Below are 22,011 nucleotides of genomic sequence, written 5' to 3' on the forward strand. Positions count from 1 at the left end.
TAATTACAGACAATTACAGACAAGTGCAAAGTCAACAGTTATTAATCAGGAAAACGGAGAAACAAAAATGTTCCATATTTTACTTTTCCATCTGTTATATTAATATTTAATCATGAAAATTCTTAGTAATTAAAATAAATTTTCTTCAAACAACATTTCACATACGTTCCTTTCCAGGGTAACTTTCTTTTAGATTAAATAAAGTATTTGTTAAGTTAGCTTGTGCACATCTCCCATCTTCGCCATGGCCATATGGCCTGGTTTGTAGGAGAAAAATCCATAATTCCCCTTCAGAATGTTCACCCTTAAAGCAACACCCCAGTTTTTGTACCTTTAAAAATTATAATTTCAAAAATCATTCTGATTATTGAGTTGTAATTTCAATGGTGAAAACTGAACGGGGGTCCTCTCTCAAGAACTCATGATAACACCTGGTGGATTAGAATTCAACATCAGCTGCATCTGCGCTTGCCTGTATTATCAATTTAGGACTTCATTTTTGAACATAACTGAATTTGGCACAAAATATCGTCTTCAAAATGATTGCACACAATACAATTTCACTGTACATTTGTGTGAAATCCACATTTTCTCATTTAAAATTACATGGTTAGAAAAACATTGAACACACTGAAACGATATCAAAAAGTAAAAGTTATGCCCACTTAAAATGTATGTTAAATGTAAATAAATAATAAATATAAACATATTTTCTGAGTATTCTAGAACACACAATCAATTAAATAATGTTAACTTCAAAATAGAGAGCTGGGGAAGGCTCCAGCAGACCCCTGTGACCCTGAGCTCAGGAAGAAGCGGGTGTGGAAAATGAATAAATTAACTTCAAAATAGTTGATTTGAACAGTTTATGACAGACAAAGATTATAAGAAAAAAAAATCAATCATGTCTTAATTTTGTTATCCAAACACAATAACGTACTACATTTTCGAAAAATATGTTTCTTCCTGAAATGCAAAGAAGTTCTATTGTCTATGCAAGTTAGTAACAATGATAGGACTCTCTGTTACCAGCTGTTGTATAGTATGTACAGTATATGTTGACTTCTTGGATGCTTTAACGAGACACATTGTCAGTCTCTGATGTATCAGATGTTGCCAATGATGGAACGATTGAATGTGAATTTAGATGCAACTTCTTCTGCAGCTCCTCCGCACTGAGTGCTAGCATTAGACTCACTCTCTTCTGATGGGCCAGTGCCACCTCCTTGTCATTCAACTGCAAACACATAAAGCACACATCAGCAGGGGAACTGTTTCTTTTTTTGGAGAAGGAACTGGTAATATCACTGTTCCTTGGAGAGTAACAGGTATTTTCTCTGTAGCTCCATTGCAAAACCACCCAAAATGTTGAACTGCACGGCACCGAAGCACTTTCCTGTTGTGTATACTTATTTATTTATTTACTTACACAATAACGTCTGAAATTATCAGCACTGTATTTTGAGGTTTCCATGTTCTTGTTGAAATACAAGGTCCAGCGATAATCTCCTGATATTTCATTGTCTGTCACTTCCTAAACTGAAGCTGTTTATTTTCATTTTCATTGCCCTAGGATGCTCTCAGCAAGCTCAACACAAAGCCCATGTTAAATGTTCAAGTAGGCAGGTACACCCTGGACAAGTCGCCAGTTCATCGCAGGACCACATGTTCAAGTATCATTTGCATAATATAGATTTTTCTTGGAAAATGATCAATTGGTCATGGTAAATGGACCACACGTACATAGCACTTTTCAGTACCTTCATATTACCCCAAAGCGCTTTACCCATCATTCACCCATTCAAGCACACACAATTTAGGGTTCAGTGTCTTGCCCAAGGACACTTCCGGGGTTCAAACAGGCAACCCTTCGGTCATTGGACGACCTGCTCTACCAACTAGTGACTAAGGAAGTTGTAGTAAATGGCATCAACCTCCTTGTAAATGACTTTAAGGGGAGGTTTTCCACACGTTGCAGGGCAAAAGGACAATAAAGGATTCATGGCCGGGGAACAGTGGACCAGTGGACCAGCTCTTTGCTCTCTACAGGTTGCTAGGTCCTAGGCACCCACGAGGGTGCATGGGAGTTTGTTCAACCAGTTCGACCAGAAGGCTTATGACTGTGTGCCCCAAAGCATCCTGTGGGGGCACTTTGGGAGTACTGAGTGACTGGCCCCCAGTCCCATCCAGTCCCTTTACTAACCTTAGTCTCCACCAGGGCTACCTTTTTTCTACACTTCTGTTCATAGTTTAAATGGACAGAATTGCTAGTCCCAGCTGAGTGGAGCTGGGGGAGGATCCTGTCTCTGCTGTTTGCGGATGATGTGGTCCTTCCGGCTTCATCAAGCACGGACCAACACCTCTCACTGGAGCGGTTCGTAGCTGAGTGGGAAGGGGCTAAGGATTAGGATCTGAAGGCTTTCAAATCTGAGGGCTTGTGGATTGCTCACTAGGGTCAGGAGGACAGTCCTACCTCAAGTGGAGGAGTTCAACTATACTGTGGTCTTCACAAGTGGGGGTTGAACAGAGCGGGAGATAAACAGACGGATTGGGGCTCCAGTGATGCGGACATTAAACCAATCTGTCGTGGTGAAGGGAGAGTCGCAAGGCGAAGCTCTCGATTTACCAGTCAACCCGCAGTCCAATTCTCACCTATGGCCATGAGCTTTGAGACATGACCGAAAGAATGAGGTTGTGAATACAAGTGGCCAAAATTAGTTTTCTCCGCACCTTGGCCCGGGCTCAGCCTTAGAGATACAGTGGCAAGTTTGGTCACCAGCAAGGAGCTTGGAGTAGAGCCGCTGTCCCTCCGCATCAAGAGGAACCAGCTTGAGGACACTGTCCCCGCACAAACTTTGGTAATAAAATGATATAAGCAACAACAAATCTAAGAAGCCACTTGGGAGCCAAAAGGGCTGGCGCTTTTTAGTGACTTGAGCCAAAAGAACCAGTTCTGAGCTGGAATTCCCATCACTGGTGGAGGGTAAACCTCTCCAATGAGCTTGATAGATGAGACACTTACCAAGTCAAGCAGCCTATGCAAGGTTTCTAAAAGACCAGGCATCTTGAAGTCCAAATTAGAAGGCAGGAATCCTTTCAACCTCTGGTTTACAGTGATGGCGTTGATAGAAGCTGAAAAAGGACAATTTATGATAATTTCATGACGAGACCTCAAAGTGCCTTCAAATCATGTGGAATTAAATTAAATTGGCATTGGACAACAAATAAAAACTGTATTTCTGAGAATATTAAGATGTTTGACATTTACATTGCAATTACAGCTTCCCACCCCAAAATTATTTTAAATGTCAATGAAAAAACACAATTTTGGTTTGTGATGCAAACAAAAATATTTAGAACAATATGGACAGTAATGGGTACCACCAGTGACAGACAGACAGATAGATAGATAGATAGATAGATAGATAGATAGATAGATAGATAGAACATCATCCCCTTTCATCTGACGTCACATACTGGATGAATGGTACACTTGCCTTCAGCCCTTTCTTGATGGGATGTTAGGATGTTGGCCTCGGTCAGAAACAGGAAGTTCTCATTTTGTTTCCGTAGCTGTTGTTCAAAAGCAATGCGAAACGCATCTGCAACCATAATCGCTTCCTTATTTCTTGAACACTGAGCATCAAGCTGAAAAAAGCACAAAAAAGATTTTGCACATTAACACAAAAAAATAAATATTATAAAACAAATGCCACTCTAATAAATAGGTGACACTGTGGTGCAGTGGTTCACAACATCACCTCACAGCAAGAAAATTGTAAAATTGTGGGTTCCATCAACAGTACTGGTCATTGCTTTAAAAGAATTATACTTGGAACAACAGTGGGCATATGAGGTACTAGCTGTAGATGTGTACTTGCATGTAAACCCCAACAAATTGCTGCAGGCTCCTCCTCAAAGATGTCATCTGTCGTAAGCCCTGAACATTCAATGAACACATGGGGATACAGCAGGACCACTACCACATGTTAAGTGGATAAGTAAGTAAATCATTTTGCAAGCCATAAGAAGTCCCTTTTGCTTTTTTTGTCCGTTTTATTTTCATTCTCTTTTCGGGTATATTTTCACCATTTGTTGAACTGTATCTGTATGGAAATAGACTGGAAATAGTCCCAATAGTCCCAAAAGGAGGGACAAAGAAAAGAAACTCCTTTAGAAACATGAACGCTCAGCTGACCTGGCCAGTATTATTTACTATGAACATCTTGTGAAAATGCAGTTTGAGAACAAAAGTTGCAAAAGCCCAGAAATGTCATGTGCAGTACTTTATAATGGAGCAGTCAGTATAAATGGAACAAGCAAAATGTATTAAGTGAATGGGTATGCAGTGGGTATTACCTCCTGTTGTAGCTGAAGGAGTTTCTTTTCACTGGCAGCAGTCTGACTGCATGGACAGGAGTCAGTAGCGTGAAAACACTGACAGGATCCCAACTTCTTTACCCAGAAAACATAAAACATCAAAGAACAATAAATTGCAAGAAAGTATACACACTGTACATGCATGTGTATGTGCCTCAGTCAAGGCCCATCTTGCTTCATGCTTACATAAAGATCACAATGCAGGTAGTATGCATAGTTTTAGATCTACATCTGACCAAACAGCCTCTGGAGCATATGCAGAAAGTTCTGGCCCTGAGGTTGCAAGCTGGCTCCCACTACAGAAGAGGTATCTTTCTCTAAAAACACTACAGCACAAATGGGAAGATAACAGAATCGTAGAGAAATAAATAATAGTAGTGCTTCTGTGAGCTTGTATTAAAAATAGAAACCTAATTGTCTCTCTCTCTCTCTCTCTCTCTCTCTCTCTCTCTCTGTCTCGCTTTGTTTTTGTGTCATCACTGTTTGTCCCTTACCTCTAACACACTGATGTTACTCTCCGGATGGCTCTCAGATTTGGTACCTTGGCACCTTTTTTGTTCCTTCCCATTCAGCACTGACAGACGCTTTAAGCAGTGCTGCTTCAGAGCTGCAAACGTTCACATGTCATTCATAAAATTCTGTCTTACAATTAAAACATTGAATGACACTTGTGAATTAACTTTTTGTTTAAATCAAAGATAACTTTAACCATTTGTTCATGAGTAATGTGACAAGATTTTATGTTTTTTTTGTTTTTTTTTAAATGACAATAAGTTGATGTGTAAAACATGCCGGCGACACTCAAAGTTCACATCATTTACCAGAGTTTTGAGTCTGAAGCTGCTGTATCTCAGTCTCTCTCTCCCCCAGGTTATAGGTCAGAGTTTTGTTGTCATTTAGAATCCTAATTAAAACAAGTTAAATAATAACAAATCAAACCAGCAATCACAACTTAAGACATACACCTTTCACAACACTTCACTGTGGTAAGTTATTTTCAGGATCAGTTTACTGTCACTGTCAACAGCAAGATTCCACGGCAAAATTGTGGGAAAGGATAATTTGCTAACAGTAAACATGACTTTCCAACTGCAAAGACATTGTAGTGTTTGCGGGCAACCTGCTATATTTCTGTTCCCACGACTGCTGAGATCTCTTCATCTGGGCCTGGTTGAAGCTCACTTCCCACTGCAAACTGTTGACCTCCTGTAAGAAATCCATACAAATAAATAAATGAAGGGATCTCGATGAACCACAATCACAATCAGAATGCTTTACTGTCATTGTGCCAAATGGTACTACGGAATTTGCATGTGCAACACATGAGAAACGCCAACACCCACAAACACATTCATTCCACATCTACAATCGCATTTAGTTAATAAGTTGTTGGTGTTGGTGTGTGTGTGTGTGAATGGGTGAATGAGAGGCCATTGTAAAGCACGTTGGGGTACCGTGAAGGTGCTGGAAAGCGCTACACGACCAATTTCATGCAGTGTGTGTATGGTCTGAGCACTGACAGACTGACTTCTCACCCCTTCAACATCTGCAGCAATGCTGGCAACACTCATAAGGCCAATTTTTTTTAAAAAAAAGATAACATCTGGATATGACACTGAGTATGTGCACTCAACGTCTTTGGTTGACCTCGGCGAGGCCTGTTCTTAGTGGGATCTGTTCTGTTGAATTGCTGTATGGTGTTATGCTCGCCCTACGCTGACTTCTTTTCATTTCTTCAGTGTTGTCCCATGAAAATATATCAGTGAATGTTGCAGAATGCAGAAATGTGAGGGGTGTTCTCACTTTTGGGACATACTGTATGTGCTAAGGAATTCATTAACATACCTAAGCACATCTGTCCAAGTTGAATGCTGTGTACAGATGCATCAACAACAAGTGGTTGCTACAATGAACTTTGAGCCTGATGTGAACCTCCAGTGGAAAGACGGAATCTAACTCTTGAGGGATTTTGATGGACTATGACATGTTTATGGACTACTGTGGCATGCTAAGAGCAAAACATCTCAGATGCATTATTATAGTGCACACATCGAAAAACATATTAAAGCCAATTTAAAAACAAAACAAAACTTACCTTTTCCAGAGCTTTAACCCTCTCCTCACTTTTTTGCAAGAGACTTTTTGTGTGAGTTGTTGCCTTGTCAAGAATAGCCTGTGTGTAGACAAACAAGTGCTGAGTTGTAGACTGAACTTTGTTGTCCTTCTATACTTCTGAAATTACAGAGTTTGAAGTTCTTTCTGTTCAGACATAAGGTGAAAAAGAATTTTGTAATTAAAAAAATATATATAATCCGGAGAAACAATTCGGAAATTGTCTCTCCATTATATGCCTAAAACTCTTTCATGACCGATGTGTTTTCTACTTCTATTTATCAACACAATGAAAAGAGTCGGCAGATACGTTTCATTGCCTTTACTGAAGCTCCATACACTTCAATTACAAACCCTATCCCACCAGTTTGTTCTCCGAACCCGTATGCACGAAGAGCCAAGGGCCCAGCTCAGTTGTGTTGCCTTTATGGCTTTTGGATTAAAGGTAAACCATCTTCCAGTAACCATGAATGCCAACCAACCAATGTCCAGTTACCTACAACTCAGCACTTAAAGCATTTTTTTTTTTTAACTTAGTTTTATGTTGTTCAAAAACATGTCTGTCATTTCTTATTGCTGTATATATGCATTTTTACATAATTCACTGTTAAGTGTTCAACAATTAATACCAACAACAGCATTTTGTGTTTTGTATTCAATCATCCAAAAATAACAACAAATGTATGACTACGGTTGATCCACTAGTCCTAACTGGTTTTACTGTAATATGTAATTATCATAATGTATTCACTGGGTGAAGCTAGAGGCCCAGCAGATACTGTTCTAACACGAGCAGCTACGGGCTGTATACTTGCTGCTATGCACCCAATTGCAGGAGGCTCTGCTAATGTTAAAAGAGAAAGGGCTACGGTGACAGAATATTCTATTCTACCTTGCACAGTACTCTGACAATTTCTGTGCCAGGGAAACAAAACACACCACTATCCCCCAGCAGCAGGAGGTCTTCATTGAAAGAAAATAATTGGTCATTTTCCTGCATTTGGGTTATTAAACAAGACAAGATGGAAAGTAAAGTTTGAAAATGCCCCTAATTGGAACAAAGTGAATATGCTAAGTTCAGCTTGTTTAGAGCCAGCAAAAGATAAGGCAGAGGAAAATATGGAGGAAAATGTAGTAGGGAGTGGCAGAATGAATGACAGTTTGGCTGCATGTGACATCATCATGAGTGCTGTTCTACCTTCCCTTGTAGAATCTCCAGAGCTTCGTATTTTCCTTGGAGGTAACGATGTGTGACTTCCAGCTCGTGGTACAATGTGTCAATCACCTTGTGTAAAAAAAATAAATGATTTGCGATCATTAGTGCTGGTCTCCAGTGAGCAGAGAAAGTTACATGAGCTGTCTTGTGTCTTCATTTTGTGTACCTCAGCCGCCTCCCGCAGTTTCATTTTCAGTTCATCTTTGGAAAGCTCCATCGGAAACTCTGCTGATTCACAAGAAATGCTTATTCATTAGAGGTCATGAATTATGTGTGTGTGTGTGTGTGTTTGCTTGGTAAAGTTGATTCTTAAGAATTTGTGAGGCACTTTTGCACTCTTACTCAAAACTATAGTCAAAGGCTCTGAGCTAGAACACCATCCACTAAAATCCATCCCACCAACGGATCTACCCACACCCTGCAAAGCAGAGGCTATTTTGATCAAAGGCAGGGCCAATATATCCCAATTATGACACATTAAAACCAACACAACAAATACAAAAACAACAAATAAAACATTTCTACTGGAAGACCAAAATAGACATTGAAGTATTATTACACAAATACAATTCAAGAAAAGATGGCGTTCATTACATATTAACTGTCTTACCAAAACACGAAGGCTTCCAATCGGTTCTCATCTCGTTCTCTGTTTTCTTCATTCTATGGACCCAGGCTACTTCAAGATTTTGTATGCTGCTGCCCAGCCTCTTTAAATGGCACAGCTCAGTTTCCGTGACACCAGCAAAGCTTTGGCTTTTGTTCCGTATGGAGATGGATGCTTTTCTGACTTCCAATCCATTCCCGAGGTCACCATCCACCATGTCATCATCGAGACACTTGTCTCCACAACTGGCCTGCATCTGCACATGGGTGAATTTTGTGGAGCCTTGCATTTATTTAACAATAATAGCCATGAAAAAACGTTTCATTACATTCTATTGAATTTAATTTATTTATTCTTTTGAATTGACATTTGTTTCACATCTGTTCATATCTAAGTTTCGCTCAAATCAATTTATAAATTGTATGCATGTGTTGTTTTATTGCATTCTAAAATATATTCAGTGTAAAATGTTCTTTAAAAGTACCATAGCAGTCAGCACCAAACTATTTCTCACTTGTTCTTGAATGCAGTACAAATATTTCACAGTCAGTGGTTTCCCAGAAAAGGCTTCTGAATTAATTGAATGGCCATTAGTCCAATGGCAGGGGAGAAGAAATGTCACCCATGTGGTCATCAGAAGAATGATCTGCATGGGAAACCGAAAACCAGTCAAGTTGGCTCTACTGTAGTTTGACCTTAAAGAACTACGATGACCTGGACAACTGGGAACAATCACTGACAAATACTGTTGGATGTGTGAATAAACGTTACATTTTAAAATGGATATACAAAATGCAGAAGATGCATGTTGTCTGGCTATGATAAGACGAACGTGATGAAGAAAGAATATTGACATCATTTGAATGGCAATGTGGCCATCGTGGAAAGTTTAGAGGCATTGTTTGTCTGAGAAATATTAATACTGTCACTGGACTTTGCTTCTAAAAAAAAATGTATGGAAATAAAATAAATAAACTTTCTTTTGATTCATTGTTATTTAAACAATTCCCAAGATTTTCTTTGATAACCGAGGACCATGGAATGTTTGTGTTGATCTAAGAGAAAGTGGTTTGGTACTGACTGGTTGAAATAGCACAGAGCTATTTTAGAATAGGTGTGGGGAGACAAAGATAGTATTTGACTAATGGCTAGTGAAGGATTTTCTGAGCTGTTTCTGGGAAACCAATGGTTGTGAACCTTGTGTGTTGATCTCAAATACAGGTAAGAAAAGGTTTGGCGCTGGTTTCAAAATAAAAGTGTGAATAACAACAACAACAACAAAAAACATGATAGCATTGGACTAATAAACACTTCCAGAAAACACGGGTTGTGAAACATTTCTGTTGAGTTCAAAAACAGATACAATTTTCTTTGTTTCGGATTGGCTGAAATTTTAGAGATCTATTTGAAAAATAAAGGTGCTGAAAACATACAAACAAAAGTAATGGACAAATGGAAATGATAAATGTTTTCAGGGAAAGCCAATGGTTGTGAAACATTTGTGCCGAGCTCAAAAACATGTAAGAATTGCTTTAGTGTCGATTGGCTGAAATTTTCCGAGACCTATTTCAAAATAAAAGCATAGAAAGCGCAAATCACAATAGTATTTAGAATAATGGCTATTTAAAAAAATAAAAATAAAAAATCTAAACGATTTTGGGGGAAACCAAGGACTGTTGGACATTTTTGTTGAGCTCAAAAACAAGTGAGAAGTGGTTGGCGCTGCTGATTGGCTAGAATTCCACTGCGCTATTACGAGAGAAAAGAGATAGTTGAGGAAAACAAAGTTAAAACGAAGTTTAAGTGGTTTTACTTATATTTTATGAGTGCAATGATTATTCATTATGAAACCATTACGAAAATGCCATGACGGAAATAATATTGTTATGCTGACTATTGCATTATTGCACTATTGGTTGTACAAAAGAAAAATGCGGGTACTACCTTTTTTTTTTTTTTTTTGACAGTCCCTACGCAGTGATCGAGGCACGGTGCTCGGCAGGATATTTAGTGTATATCCTGATTAAAGGAAAAAAAATAATAATCAAAATCGCCGTAAACAATGAGGTTGGTGAGTTGCTAACACTTGTGAAATGTCTGGCCTTCCTTACCGTCCCACACAACACCAGTCTTGACAGAATTGGTCTTATGTTTAGGACGCGATTACAGTTTGAAGCACGAAAAGGAAGTGAATATCGAATATAGAACTAACTTCAGCGCGCGGGTCACTGAGTCATTGTGGGTCCCTTTACATGCAAGCGGAGACTGTATGGAGCCCCGGTGAGGGCTCTAGTCAACCAAAAGAGACAACTCTTCAGTATAAAACTAAGTTACAATCACCTTTCACGAATCACAAAGAGCTTTACTCCAACACTGACATCTGCTACCGGAGTTGAATTAAATGGTGTTCGCTCATGGCTTGACAGTCCCTCGGCAGTCTCATTTCAAATACGACGTAAATACATCATACTTGGTTCGTTGTGTTGTTTTCTATAAGGCACTTTCGCCTTCAACTGGAAAACGAGAAGAATCCTCATTATGTTTCGTACTCAACTGCGCAGAACAATAAACAAGAGTTTGTTACTTCCTCCTTTTTTTTTAGCCTGTCAATAATCTGCACCACTACCTTAAAACTGAGAAACAACTGCTTTACCGATAAATACTTGAAAAATGAACATTCGAAATTGTGCACTAGTAGAAGTAAGAGCCTTACCCTTTGAGGAGCTGAAAAGATCTTCCTTGTAAAAGTGTGTCCCTCTTTTTCTTTTTCAAGCAAAAACAAGAATTATTTTTATATCTGTATATCTGTCAGAAACAATGACGTTCAGTTTAAAAAAAAAAAAAAAAAAGAGAGAGAGAGAGAGAAAGTACTCTGGAAAACACAAGGTAGACTGTCAAATTTACACAGCCACGTAACCAAGAGAAAAGGCAACATTACAAAGAATCCAACGAAGAAGTGTTGAGTAAATATTGACAGACTGGGTGTGTAGAGGCAAGTCTCAACAGTCACACAGCGGAATAATGAGGTGGAGCAGCAACACCACCACAGTGACCGTCATTTAACTCTATTATTATTATTGTTATTATTATTATCACTACATCAGTCTATTATCAAACCGGTATATTCTTAGAAATCCTATTCCGTTTCTACTCTTCTGTTGCCTGCCTGACTTTTCGTTCTACAATTAGTCATCAGAAATGAATCATCATTTCCAGGTGACTGCGTAGAAAGAAAGACATCCACAGAGATATTGTAACTGATAGAACTGCAGTGGCATAAAAAGTGAACAGGCCAGGGTGGGGGGGAAACAAATGACTTTGACTCAAGTTTTATTAATGTCACAAGCATAAAGAAACAACAGTCATTTGAGATCTTGACACTTCAGAACACTGGTTCACCCAGACCAACGTAACAAAACTGCAGTAAGACAAACTATCAAAGAATAGTCCTGCGATCAATCCTACAGGGGAAAACAAACAAACAAATGATGTCTGAGAGTGAAGTTGAGACATCTGCAGTAGGTCTGAGTTAGTCACTGATGTATACATCTATAATTAGGTCTTCCTCGTCTAAAAGGAGTTCATTGGAGGCAGGTAATGGCTGACTAGCAGGCAGATCGTCCTTCGCCTCGCTCTGACCATCCTTTGCGCTGTCTTCCTCCCCCTCAGAGTCCATCGTTATCGTGACCAGCTCTTTTTCTTTCAAAGCCTCCAAGTGCACTCTGCAAACAAAGCCTCACATTAACAAAAGCACAAAGATCTTGGGAAAATGACTGCAAAATCCATGGCAGATTTTCACCATCATTCTCAATAAGAGATTATAGAAACATTTCAAAGGCATAAAATAACCATTAAATACTTCACAATACAAAGAAGTTCAAGAGAAACAGTTGCTGGTGAATACACATTTAATAAACAAAAAAATAAATCAATTATATAATTATAGCCATTTGCATCACTACAAATAGCATTTGTATTCCTTCATAATGCAACACTGACTGAGCCATTTAAGAAACAAGTGAAGTCATGGCAAGCTACCCTGAAAGGTGAAATCAGTTATAAGAAACAAGACGGAACGAGTTCAGTATTCATCCATCTGCTACTCAGGCACATGAGAACATATTAAACCATCCGTAAGTGGTGAAATACCCGTTGATATCATTACAGTTAAATTCTTCACTTGATCATTTAGGCCAGGTTGAACTCATTTAATTCACGGGCCACACTGGTAAAACCATGGTATAATAATAGCTTAAAAATAACAAGAACTTCAGATTGTTTTATTTGTTTTACTGGTCGTGTTCTTGGAGGGCTCTGCACTCTGCATCCGCTTTTCTCTTTTTAGACTGAGACATTTTGGGGCAGAAAGGAGACGTAACAGGGTAGGCAGAAAGACAATGTAGCTTCAGAGTGGCTACACTTGGCCCCACTTGTCAGCCCCAGTATTGACAGTTTGTTTGCGTAGCAAAAACGCTATTGCGACATCCAGTGGACACATTCAGAACATCAGTTTCTTCAATTGGGAAAAACTTCAGCTGGTTTTTATGCTTTGTAAAATCATCTCAAGGTGCCGGAAAACCCTGTTGGCGGGCCTGGTCCGGCTAGCTAGGAAATTCAAACAGTATTTAACTCCTCTCTGAACCAGCAGCCTTTGATGAACACCCGTTGTCAACAGTTTTTGTCAGAAAACAAAATTTACAACAAAAAAACCCAAATAATCTTAATCTGCTACTTTCATGTTTCAAAAGATACTCTTTTGTTGATAGGACAAATGCACATACAATATTTTGCATAATGTGTCCTCTGGGGATATTTTGACTATTTTGCACAAACATAATAAATATTTTTTTTTTCAAAGAGAGAGAGAGAGAGAGAGAGAGAGAGAGAGAGAGAGAGAGAGAGAGAGAGAGAGAAGAGGAAGAAAAATAAATCTCTACCTGCGGGAAAACCTCTGCAGTGGCATTTGCCCCACATCCTGGATGAAAGTTATTTGAGCTGGGGGAAAATACATAGAAGAGAAACTTTTACAAATTCATCATTCAAATATCAAATTGTTAATAATGTTGACAAAGCAGTTTATGGAAGCAAAAATGATCACATTATCTTTTTAATCACTGGGTTGTATTAAAATGTCAATGTCAGCACACAGGTAGGATCACACACATACAAAAAAACCAATAAAAAAAAAAAACAATATTTAGGCCTCGATAGTATATAGTCTCTATAGATTACTGCAAAGTCCAGTGGTTCCTAAGGACTCCATGTCAACATAGCTTTTTCCGTTCATTTATATTTACAATATGTCTGTATGTGCATGTGTGTCTACCTTGATTCCTCATGGGGTTGCTGAGTTTGGCGAGGAAGGGCAGCAACTCCGTCTGCAGGCTCACTGGTGTCAGACAGAAGCTCTTGAACAAGGACTGGGCCTCCATGCAGTTCCCATGGTACTGTATCCAGAGACAACAAGAATCTACTCACAACCTCTACACTCAAGAATACTGGGAGGGGAACCACGTTCATAGCCACGTTCAACATTCTCATATTTTTGCTAAATTTTAAAAATAACACCTCAGCATTGGTAGGGCTTCACTAGTAAGGAAACCCCTGAAATTGAAAATTAGTATGTTTTTAGGTAGCAGGTTGGACAGCAATAGGGGAGTGCTTTTCTTTTAGCCTTTTTCTGCAGCCTCAGGAAACTGAGGTGCTTGTTGCATCTCCACAGTTCTGTCTGTGCAGTACCCATGGACAATAATTATCCCGTATGCCACACATTAGTGAGCTCATTGAGCGGCTACTTAAGCTGTGAGAAGCAGATTAAATGACCTGAGAAATAGTCTAAGCCAAACCTCTCTTTATTCATTCATTCATGTTCAACCTCTCTTTAAATAACATAAATAAATAAACTGAAATACACCAGCGATAAACCTGCAATCAACAAGATGCTCAAGGCTCGTCGGGTGAGTTGGTGCCTTCCAAACATAACGGGCATCTTACATTCTTATTGACGAGCAGCCAGTTTGGTTTGTGCAGGGGTCTGAAGCCGACAGACACTTGCTGAGCGTTTGAGTGGAGAAGCCCCCTAGTGGCCACCGAGGATCCATAATCCGCCATGGTGCTGCGAGTCTGCACAAAAACCCACGGGAGAACAAAAAGCAATGTAAGCACACTGCAGACTGGCTTCACAACATGAATAACATACTTTTACATATTAAGTCAATATTTCCTTGAAGGACAGACTTCTGGTGTTGACAATCACTGCCATAGTAACACAAACGATACACTTCACTAAACCCTGATTGGCATCATTCTGATCATAGTGCTTTTGCTTCATAATTTATTGATTACACTGAACTTTAAATATGACCACAACACTGCAGTTTCTACTTTTCTAACCACTAAAGGTCCAGTGTGTCGTATTTGGCTTGATTTTTTTTGGTTTTTCTATATAGGCACACACACACAGAGCAAGGCTCCTGCTCCTAGTTAGCTGCCTTTTTTTTTTTAAGGAAGCCTGCACAGGACTGTGAACTAAATAACAAACAAGCTGTCAGGCGGTCTTCCTTAAACATTTTACACAATGGACCTTTAATACTCTGTGGGTTTTTTTTTTTAATGGCTCAAAAGTCAATACTGACGCTCCACTCAGTCGTGAGAAGGTCGGCGTCAGACAAGTACTTGCTGGCACGCGCCACATCCTCCACTTCGGTGAAGAAGTCCAGGAAGTTTTGGTGAAGATACAGGTTGAAAAACTCCCCAGACATCTTGGAGCGCTCGACTGTCAACTGAAAGGCAGTCAGACCTGTGATGGCTGTTTGGCCTATTGTAAACATTTAAAGCTTATTGTCCCACTTGATAAAACATTACCTCAGGGTCAACGGCTAACGCGACTCTGTTATGATGAGACAAGTGAGGGGGAAGACAATGTTGAGGACCTTCATTATTTTCTCCTGTGGATGAAAAGCAGGAAAATCATGTGGCTGACTCAGTGGCTGATGACTTAAAGGTCCAGTGTGTAATATTTGGCTTGAATAATGATTTCCATATTAGTAAAAGTTTAATATACTGCACATAAATGCATTAATAACAGTATATACTCGCAGTACAATAAAAGTCATTTGGTTTTCCTACCTATCTAATTACTATACATAAATATATACATGTAGCAAGGGTCTTGCTCCTAGTTGGCTGCCATCTGATACCTTGATATTTCTAAGGAAGCCTGGCGTGGACAATCCAGCTGCCCGACAGCGCATTTCATAATTAGGGTGAACGCGCGTATCCTCAAATAAACCAATGAGGTGTCCAGGTTTGGGTGCACAGGCCACCGTAGTTCACTGGTAAACTCAGGAGGGGGAGGGAGAGTGAACAATGCTGCAATCTAAAATGTAACCACTTGATGTCACTGTTTCTTCTTCAAAATCTCCAAACATTGCACACTAGATCTTTCAAAACCACAGTGCAGTTTTCCTTGGCTGTGTAATTTAACGCAACACGCTGGCGCAGTGGTTAGCGCTGTGGCCTCACACCAAAACTAAACAGTTTTTGTATTTGGTAAAAGAAAGAAAGAAAGAAAGAGTTGTAAAAAGGTTTGGCTTGTTTTTTAGGCCCAATACAAGATCCCACTCACGCTTGCAGTGCAGGATCTTTCCAAGCGCTCTGAAAAGAAACAGTGAGCCGTCTTTGCCACTGATGCTGGGCTCCTCCTCCAGCTGCTTCCTCTGTTTGGACTTCTTCACCTGGTTTCGTCTGCTCTTCTTATCCGTCTTGTCCAGTGTCGTGCCAGGCCTCTTTTTTTTCGTATTCCACAGCCTGTTTTCTAATGACCACAATGAGAGAAAAAAAAACTGTCTGTATTAGAAATCAGAGTATTGCAGCAGAAAGCAGCATGTGATGTTTTGATTAGTGCAAGTTTGCCTTTTTTTTTCTTTTTTTTTTTTTTTTTTAAAAAAAGGGATTTTAATATATTTAGATCAATAGATAAAATGTTGGGCATTTATTTTGCAGGACACACTGTTCAATTCAATCATTTCAATAATTTAAATAAAAATGATAGAATGTGGGCAAGCATTTTTATTTTTGTGCAATAAATTTGAGAGCTGTGGAACAAATTTGGGTTGCGACTTTATTATAAGGACTAAAATGTGGGTCTGAGACTCCACCAGTTGAGAAGCACTGGTGTAGCGGGACTGACTCCTGACCTGGGAGTAAGAGAAACTGGAGACTGTTGACAGCACTGCGGATGTCCCCTAAACTTTCTGAACACAGTCTGTCCAATAACGTCTCGTCCAAGGTCCCACAGCCCTGCTCAGAACAATGGGGGGAATTGGGGGAAAAAAAAAAATATATATATGTTATTATACATTTTTTACAACTCTGTTTTGCCATCTTTCTGTAAGATCGCACGCACGCGCACACACACACTGACCTTCTTTGTTTCCAGATTGGAAATTCTAGTCAAGACCTTAGTCATTGTGGTTGGAGCCACTGGATTGAAACTGCAAAGGAACATAAAAAAGTGCATAGCATAAATGAGACTAAGCAGTACTAAATTCCTTTCGAGATGCTATGCTATGCTATGCTATGCCATGCTATGCCATGCGTTACCTGATGTGGGTGATGCCCAGCTCCTCCTGGATGTCTTTAGGAAAAAGGCAGCGCAAGCTGCTGTCTCCACTCAGACTGTCTGACACTATAAACACCACAGGACACCTGCTGGTCTTGACAAAGCATCTGGAAGACAAACACAGAGCAAATGAATGCACCGCTTGCACAGTTCTGGTCAAAACATGACACTTCTAAGAACAACTGTCCCATGTAAAGAATTTCCTTCAAACACACATTCCTAATGGATTTAAGGAACTTGCATTTCTGGAAATTTTACACTTTTCTTTGCATATGTCAAGGTTCACAAAAATGGAACATAGTCCAAAAATATGATACAAATCACAATTAGAATGTTCTTAAGTTAGTTAAAAAATACTTCTGACTAATGCAATGATTGGCTGATCATGATGTCAGGGTTCCCAACATGGAGGCCTCTGACTGACGTAATGCCAACTTGAAATACTACTCCATTGTATCATTCAGCAGTGCATTTCACCTGCTTTCCTCTAGTAGTCGTGTTGGTCCTGCGTTTGTAAAGAAAGATGCCAAACCACCTGGTCTCACCTGAGAATATCATGAAGGCTGCCTGGTTGCCTGTAAAACTGGTTTGGGAACTCCTGTGGAAGATGGAAATTTCAATGGCAAGCGGCATACACAAAAAACACATACATTTATGTATGCAATAATGGTGTTTTATGCTGATAGTAAAGATACGTACCTCCACTAAAATGAGCTTATGGTCCGAGGCTCCTCCATCACCCACCATCTTTAAGCAGTTGTACTTGTTGGCTCTGAGAAGGAAGTCCTGGAACTGGACAACCTGGGAGACGGGAAAGTTGTTGCTGTTGCGAAATCCATCTGAAAACAGAATTAAAGGAGCAAAAAAAAAAAATTTGAAAAACTGCATTAGGCAAAATCAACTCTGCAGTGCTCGCATAGAAATACAGAGTGGTGGATAAACAGAGAAGATGAAACAGAATAAATCATTGAAGTTTTTGAACATAAAATAGTTAAATTATCTATGTTGCACATCATTAGGCATTGTTGTGTGCAGTTTGACCTAAGAATAGAATAGAATAGAATAGAATCTAGAAACCCAAACTAGTCAAAGGACACAAGCGCCCTCTGGGGTGAAGCTCTTCTCTAACTGTGCAAACAAACCATAGTGCCCTGCTGATGACTCATTTTCATTCAGTTTCAATTCGTTGCCATGAAATAATGTGAAAATGATCACATAATTACGAGAAAAGTTTCACGTAATTATGTGCTATAGGCCCTTTCACCATCACAATGTAGTGGCGTGAAAATGATCACATTAAAACATTAAGCTTTCACGTAATTATATGAACATTTTTTTTCAGCATGGCAGCAATATGCTTCTGGAGTTTGCCCTGTAAAACTCCACTACACTGTTGGAAGCAGACCACTAAAATTAGTTTATTTTACCTACACATAATAGTGGCCAAATTTTCTATGACATTTTCACCAGTGCAGAGCCAACTGTTGCATGCGCTCCATCCCTGATGAAAACAGAAATCCACAGCAGTGCTGGTTTGTTACTAGCCAATACCATCAGAACACAACCAACAATTTCCAGTTGACCTCCTACCGTACTGACTGCTGTTGTTGAAAGGCTCAGACGTGGGGTTTGTCCACTCCAGGATGTGAAAGCCAAGTTCCCGAGACAGCACCCGAACTGTGGCGGTCTTTCCACAGCCTGAGGGTCCTGACAGCAGCAGGATGCAACCCTGCAGGTGACAACACTTTGGATGAACCCAGAGATTGAGCTCTGCCTCAGACCTTCAGTAAGGTCAATGCAAGTCATTTTGTCAACAGTTTCTCCAGACAAATCTTGTACTCTTAATAAATGGCATGATTTACAGTATAGCAAGTACTAGACACTTCTTGTCTAAAACAAGGTAGAGCAAAGACAATTATTGGAATAATTAAAAAAATAATCATAAAGTCTTATTACCTGAGACGCATTAGAGCAACCTCTCATCCACTGCTCCACTGTTTCTATCTTCTTCTTGTGCACAGCTAATTCAGCCTATAAAAATAACAAATAGAAAATGATTAACTCTTGCATTCTAGATTTATTTTGCTGTTCTCTTAGTTGCATTTGCTAGTGGAAAACGGAAATCTGAAAAAATAAATGTTTTAAGAAGACTTTTAGACTATTGGACATTTAAGACTATTTTAAAATTCAACGCAAAAGCATAAAACCCCCCCCGCCAAATTCAACTATTTGGATAACCAGCTGAGCTGATTCACGCAACAGACCTGAAAGACTAAATAGGAATACTTAAGATCACAGCAGCATTTATTACGAAGTAAAGAGAACATTTCTGTGAATCCAAGGAAACAAAAAGGCCCTTATAATAATATTAATCATGTTAAAGTAAGTTTCTTTGAAAAACAAGCGTGGATGAAAAGATTTAACAATCTGATGGATAAAACATCATCTGTCAAATGCCCAATAGGAATTATTTCTATTGCATACAGGTGTAGCCCTGTACGAGAAATCAGGTAAGTGGCATTTAGGCCCAAGACGTACAAATGAAGAAAGCAAACAAATGCATCAAGCTCTCACTCAGGTTTGAGTGGCATAAGGATCCTCAAGCTATAGGTTGCTGGTGGCAACCGGGTGCAGTGAAGCTCTGGCAAAAGCAAATTGTTCGGTGGTGAGTTCCTTTGCACGAGCACTCAGAGAACCTGTGCAGACACAGGAGGAACATACATACAAACTCCATGCAGGAAGGCCCAATCCAAGTTTTATTGCACTGATGCTTTATTTTATTGGATGATGGGTGATCAGTCAAATTGACCTTCCCAATTTTATCGGCTTATGTCAGCCTATCAACCTTCTCTATTCAATCGGCCACAGAAAAACCATCATTGGTCAAATCCCACTACTGTCCAGAATGAAGTAGTTGTGAATTACGAAATACTATATAAAATGTGCATGTGTTTATCTGCTTTTTACTGTTGCTTTCAAAGGACAATGTGAGGCCCAGCTAATGGCTGACCTGGGAATGAGGAGCGTGAGTGTCCACCCAGGACTCGTCCAAGTTCCCCTGGGTTCTGGACTCCTGCTGTGCGTAAGAAGTTTGGCGCTCTGAGCAGCCAGCATCTCCTGGCCTTTTCCTAGCATTCCTTTGGTCAGCCTTCGGCGCCTTCCTCGCCTTCCCACCTGGTAGCTGAGAAAAGCTGTCCTTTGGGAATTCACTGAAAGATGGGTCCACCCAGCGCTTCAGCTATTACACATAAAGTCAAACAAAACATGAAAACACGGAGACGGTTAAACAGAAAATTAAGACAGTCCATAAGCAGAAATACAAGACATCTTTAATAAAGGTGACAATTCATTGTATGAACATTTACTTATGTATGATTGTAGAATAATTAAATTAAATTTAATGATTAAACAAACATTTAGCAGGCTAAAATACACACACACACACACACACACACACATATATATATATATATATATATATATATATATATATATACATACATATATATAGATAAACAAGCCTCCATAACTATATAAGATTGAACACGCCTCCACAGTGGTGTGTGTGTGGTGTACTAAAGAAAAATATAAAATGTCTCCATACTGGGTGGATGGTGTCTCTAAATTAAAGCAAGTAGTCAAAGCAGCCTCCAAGGCGGCAGCACATCCTCCAGTGCTCCAGTGGATTTCAACATGAAGGAGAGGAGCTGACTATTAGGTTCATTATTTGGCTCATTAGGTGATTCTGATGGAGGATACCACACAAACAGTCTGGAGACATGTTCTGCTTTTTTCCATATTTTTTTTTACACACAGGAGTCAATAGCTGGCCATTGGGTGGAGTCTTTGATACTCCAGAATCGACAAGAGAATTAAAAAAGCCAAAAAAAACTGGTTTGTCAAAAATGGGACAAGTAACATTTTTTTTTTTTTTTTTTAAATCTTACCCCACTTAAAGCCGCATTATCTCCAAAAGAAGACTTGCTCATGCTTTCCAGCCGTGTCTTGCATTCAGGGAACCAGCTAGAGAAAGAAAAAGGTCCTGAAGGGAGATAGTGAGAACAGTGAGCATCAAGAACACCTCTTGTATGCACCATGCAACAATACAGCAAACAAAAGAAACATTTTTATTTTATTTTTTTTTAACTCTATAAATTCAAGGACACGGTGTCAAGTGACTATGGAAAGGGGAAAGGTTGGACATAGGTCGGGGGCAGATATCCAACCCCTCGTCACCGCCTCCCACAACATGTTCTCCAAACTAATTTATTTAACTAACTTTATTTCAGTGTTTTCAGTGCGTGGGCATCCTCATACTTAGCAAAGAAGTAAGTCTTAATGTGTTTTTTGTTAATCAAAACCCTTGGGATAAATATATAAATACCTGTAACTGTGTTAACTCAATCCAAAAGATTCTAAAGCAGGGCAAAACCTCCAAATGAATGTGATACTATGAATATTTTTTTTAAATCAGTTTTTATTGCAATATGCATCCACATGACCCAAATTGAATGAATATGGAAATGGACATTAAAGAAAACTTGACCAGCTTCAGCAATTTTGCCTGCACATTACAGCAACATTTAAAGCGCAGAATCTGAAACCTGTAATCTGGATGTTTTATAGATATTTTGTGCCCAAAAATTACGACAAATGGTAGGAACGTTAATCCAGTCTGTAGGTCGATCTGAAATCTCTGGGCAAAATGATCTGATGGCTGTTGTACGAATAATTGTAATGATGTTTCTACGATTAAGGCCTAGTGTGTCTCCCTTTCCCCAAAAAAGCTAAAAACGTTTGGATTAACCAACACTAATGTTTTGAGTCTGCAAAAATGCTGTTTCTGTAATAACGTACCTTGTTTGACGTTCGAATGTGCCTGAAATGTTTTCTGCCTCTACGGCGGCACCAATGAACTGATCTATGAATCAGAAAATGTCAATATGACACGAAACAGTCAAACAATAATCATTAATCATAGCCATTCAATGGTAAACAATAGACACAGCAAGCGAGCAACGCATGAACTTTTGCGGTCTTCCGCTTTGAACGCCTTGTAACCCAGGGTTGCCA

The 22,011-nt window shown here is 39.4% G+C and overlaps 2 protein-coding genes and 1 long non-coding RNA gene across 5 annotated transcripts in view; 1 reads left to right on the top strand and 2 right to left on the bottom strand.

The window, feature by feature from the left end:
- The window catches only part of LOC142902185 (uncharacterized), a 59,827-nt gene extending 51,292 nt beyond the window's left edge, over positions 1-8,535 (top strand). The window contains exon 3 of the long non-coding RNA XR_012929060.1: positions 8,384-8,535. This is a non-coding gene — a long non-coding RNA (uncharacterized LOC142902185). The remainder of the gene's footprint in view (positions 1-8,383) is intronic.
- ccdc125 (coiled-coil domain containing 125) overlaps positions 1-11,149 on the bottom strand; it is an 11,182-nt gene extending 33 nt beyond the window's left edge. The window contains exons 1-12 of one of the 3 annotated variants that reach the window (XM_076047053.1): positions 11,029-11,149; positions 8,319-8,571; positions 7,875-7,936; positions 7,691-7,777; positions 6,476-6,553; positions 5,501-5,586; positions 5,202-5,284; positions 4,875-4,987; positions 4,360-4,455; positions 3,498-3,648; positions 3,023-3,132; positions 1-1,237 (exon numbers count right to left, since the gene is read on the bottom strand). The exon at positions 1-1,237 is cut by the window's left edge and continues 33 nt beyond it. In XM_076047053.1, the coding sequence (XP_075903168.1) occupies positions 1,076-1,237; positions 3,023-3,132; positions 3,498-3,648; positions 4,360-4,455; positions 4,875-4,987; positions 5,202-5,284; positions 5,501-5,586; positions 6,476-6,553; positions 7,691-7,777; positions 7,875-7,936; positions 8,319-8,571 (1,281 nt within the window). In that variant the 5' untranslated portion in view covers positions 11,029-11,149 and the 3' untranslated portion in view covers positions 1-1,075. Of the gene's footprint in view, positions 1,238-3,022; positions 3,133-3,497; positions 3,649-4,359; positions 4,456-4,874; positions 4,988-5,201; positions 5,285-5,500; positions 5,587-6,475; positions 6,554-7,690; positions 7,778-7,874; positions 7,937-8,318; positions 9,600-11,028 lie in introns of those variants that run through there. The other 2 variants (XM_076047052.1, XM_076047051.1) reach the window with 2 other exon arrangements.
- Positions 11,150-11,628: 479 nt separating this feature from the next.
- Positions 11,629-21,996, bottom strand: rad17 (RAD17 checkpoint clamp loader component). The gene is made up of 17 exons (XM_076047050.1): positions 21,796-21,996; positions 20,886-20,980; positions 19,949-20,176; positions 18,895-18,969; positions 18,529-18,667; positions 17,638-17,777; positions 17,484-17,536; positions 16,920-17,045; positions 16,741-16,810; positions 16,514-16,616; positions 15,943-16,131; positions 15,180-15,262; positions 14,951-15,097; positions 14,310-14,438; positions 13,642-13,762; positions 13,253-13,310; positions 11,629-12,037 (listed from the first exon to the last, which is right to left on the bottom strand). Exons 2-17 carry the CDS (start codon positions 20,925-20,927, stop codon positions 11,845-11,847), a joined length of 1,896 nt encoding a protein of 631 aa, XP_075903165.1. The 5' UTR covers positions 20,928-20,980; positions 21,796-21,996; the 3' UTR covers positions 11,629-11,844.
- Between the last annotated feature and the right edge of the window lie 15 nt (positions 21,997-22,011).

This window comes from Nelusetta ayraudi, unplaced genomic scaffold (assembly GCF_046127955.1).
Source record: "Nelusetta ayraudi isolate G7.1 ecotype Tasmania unplaced genomic scaffold, CSIRO-AGI_Nayr_v1 ptg000092l, whole genome shotgun sequence".
Classification (NCBI taxonomy): Eukaryota; Metazoa; Chordata; class Actinopteri; order Tetraodontiformes; family Monacanthidae; genus Nelusetta; species Nelusetta ayraudi.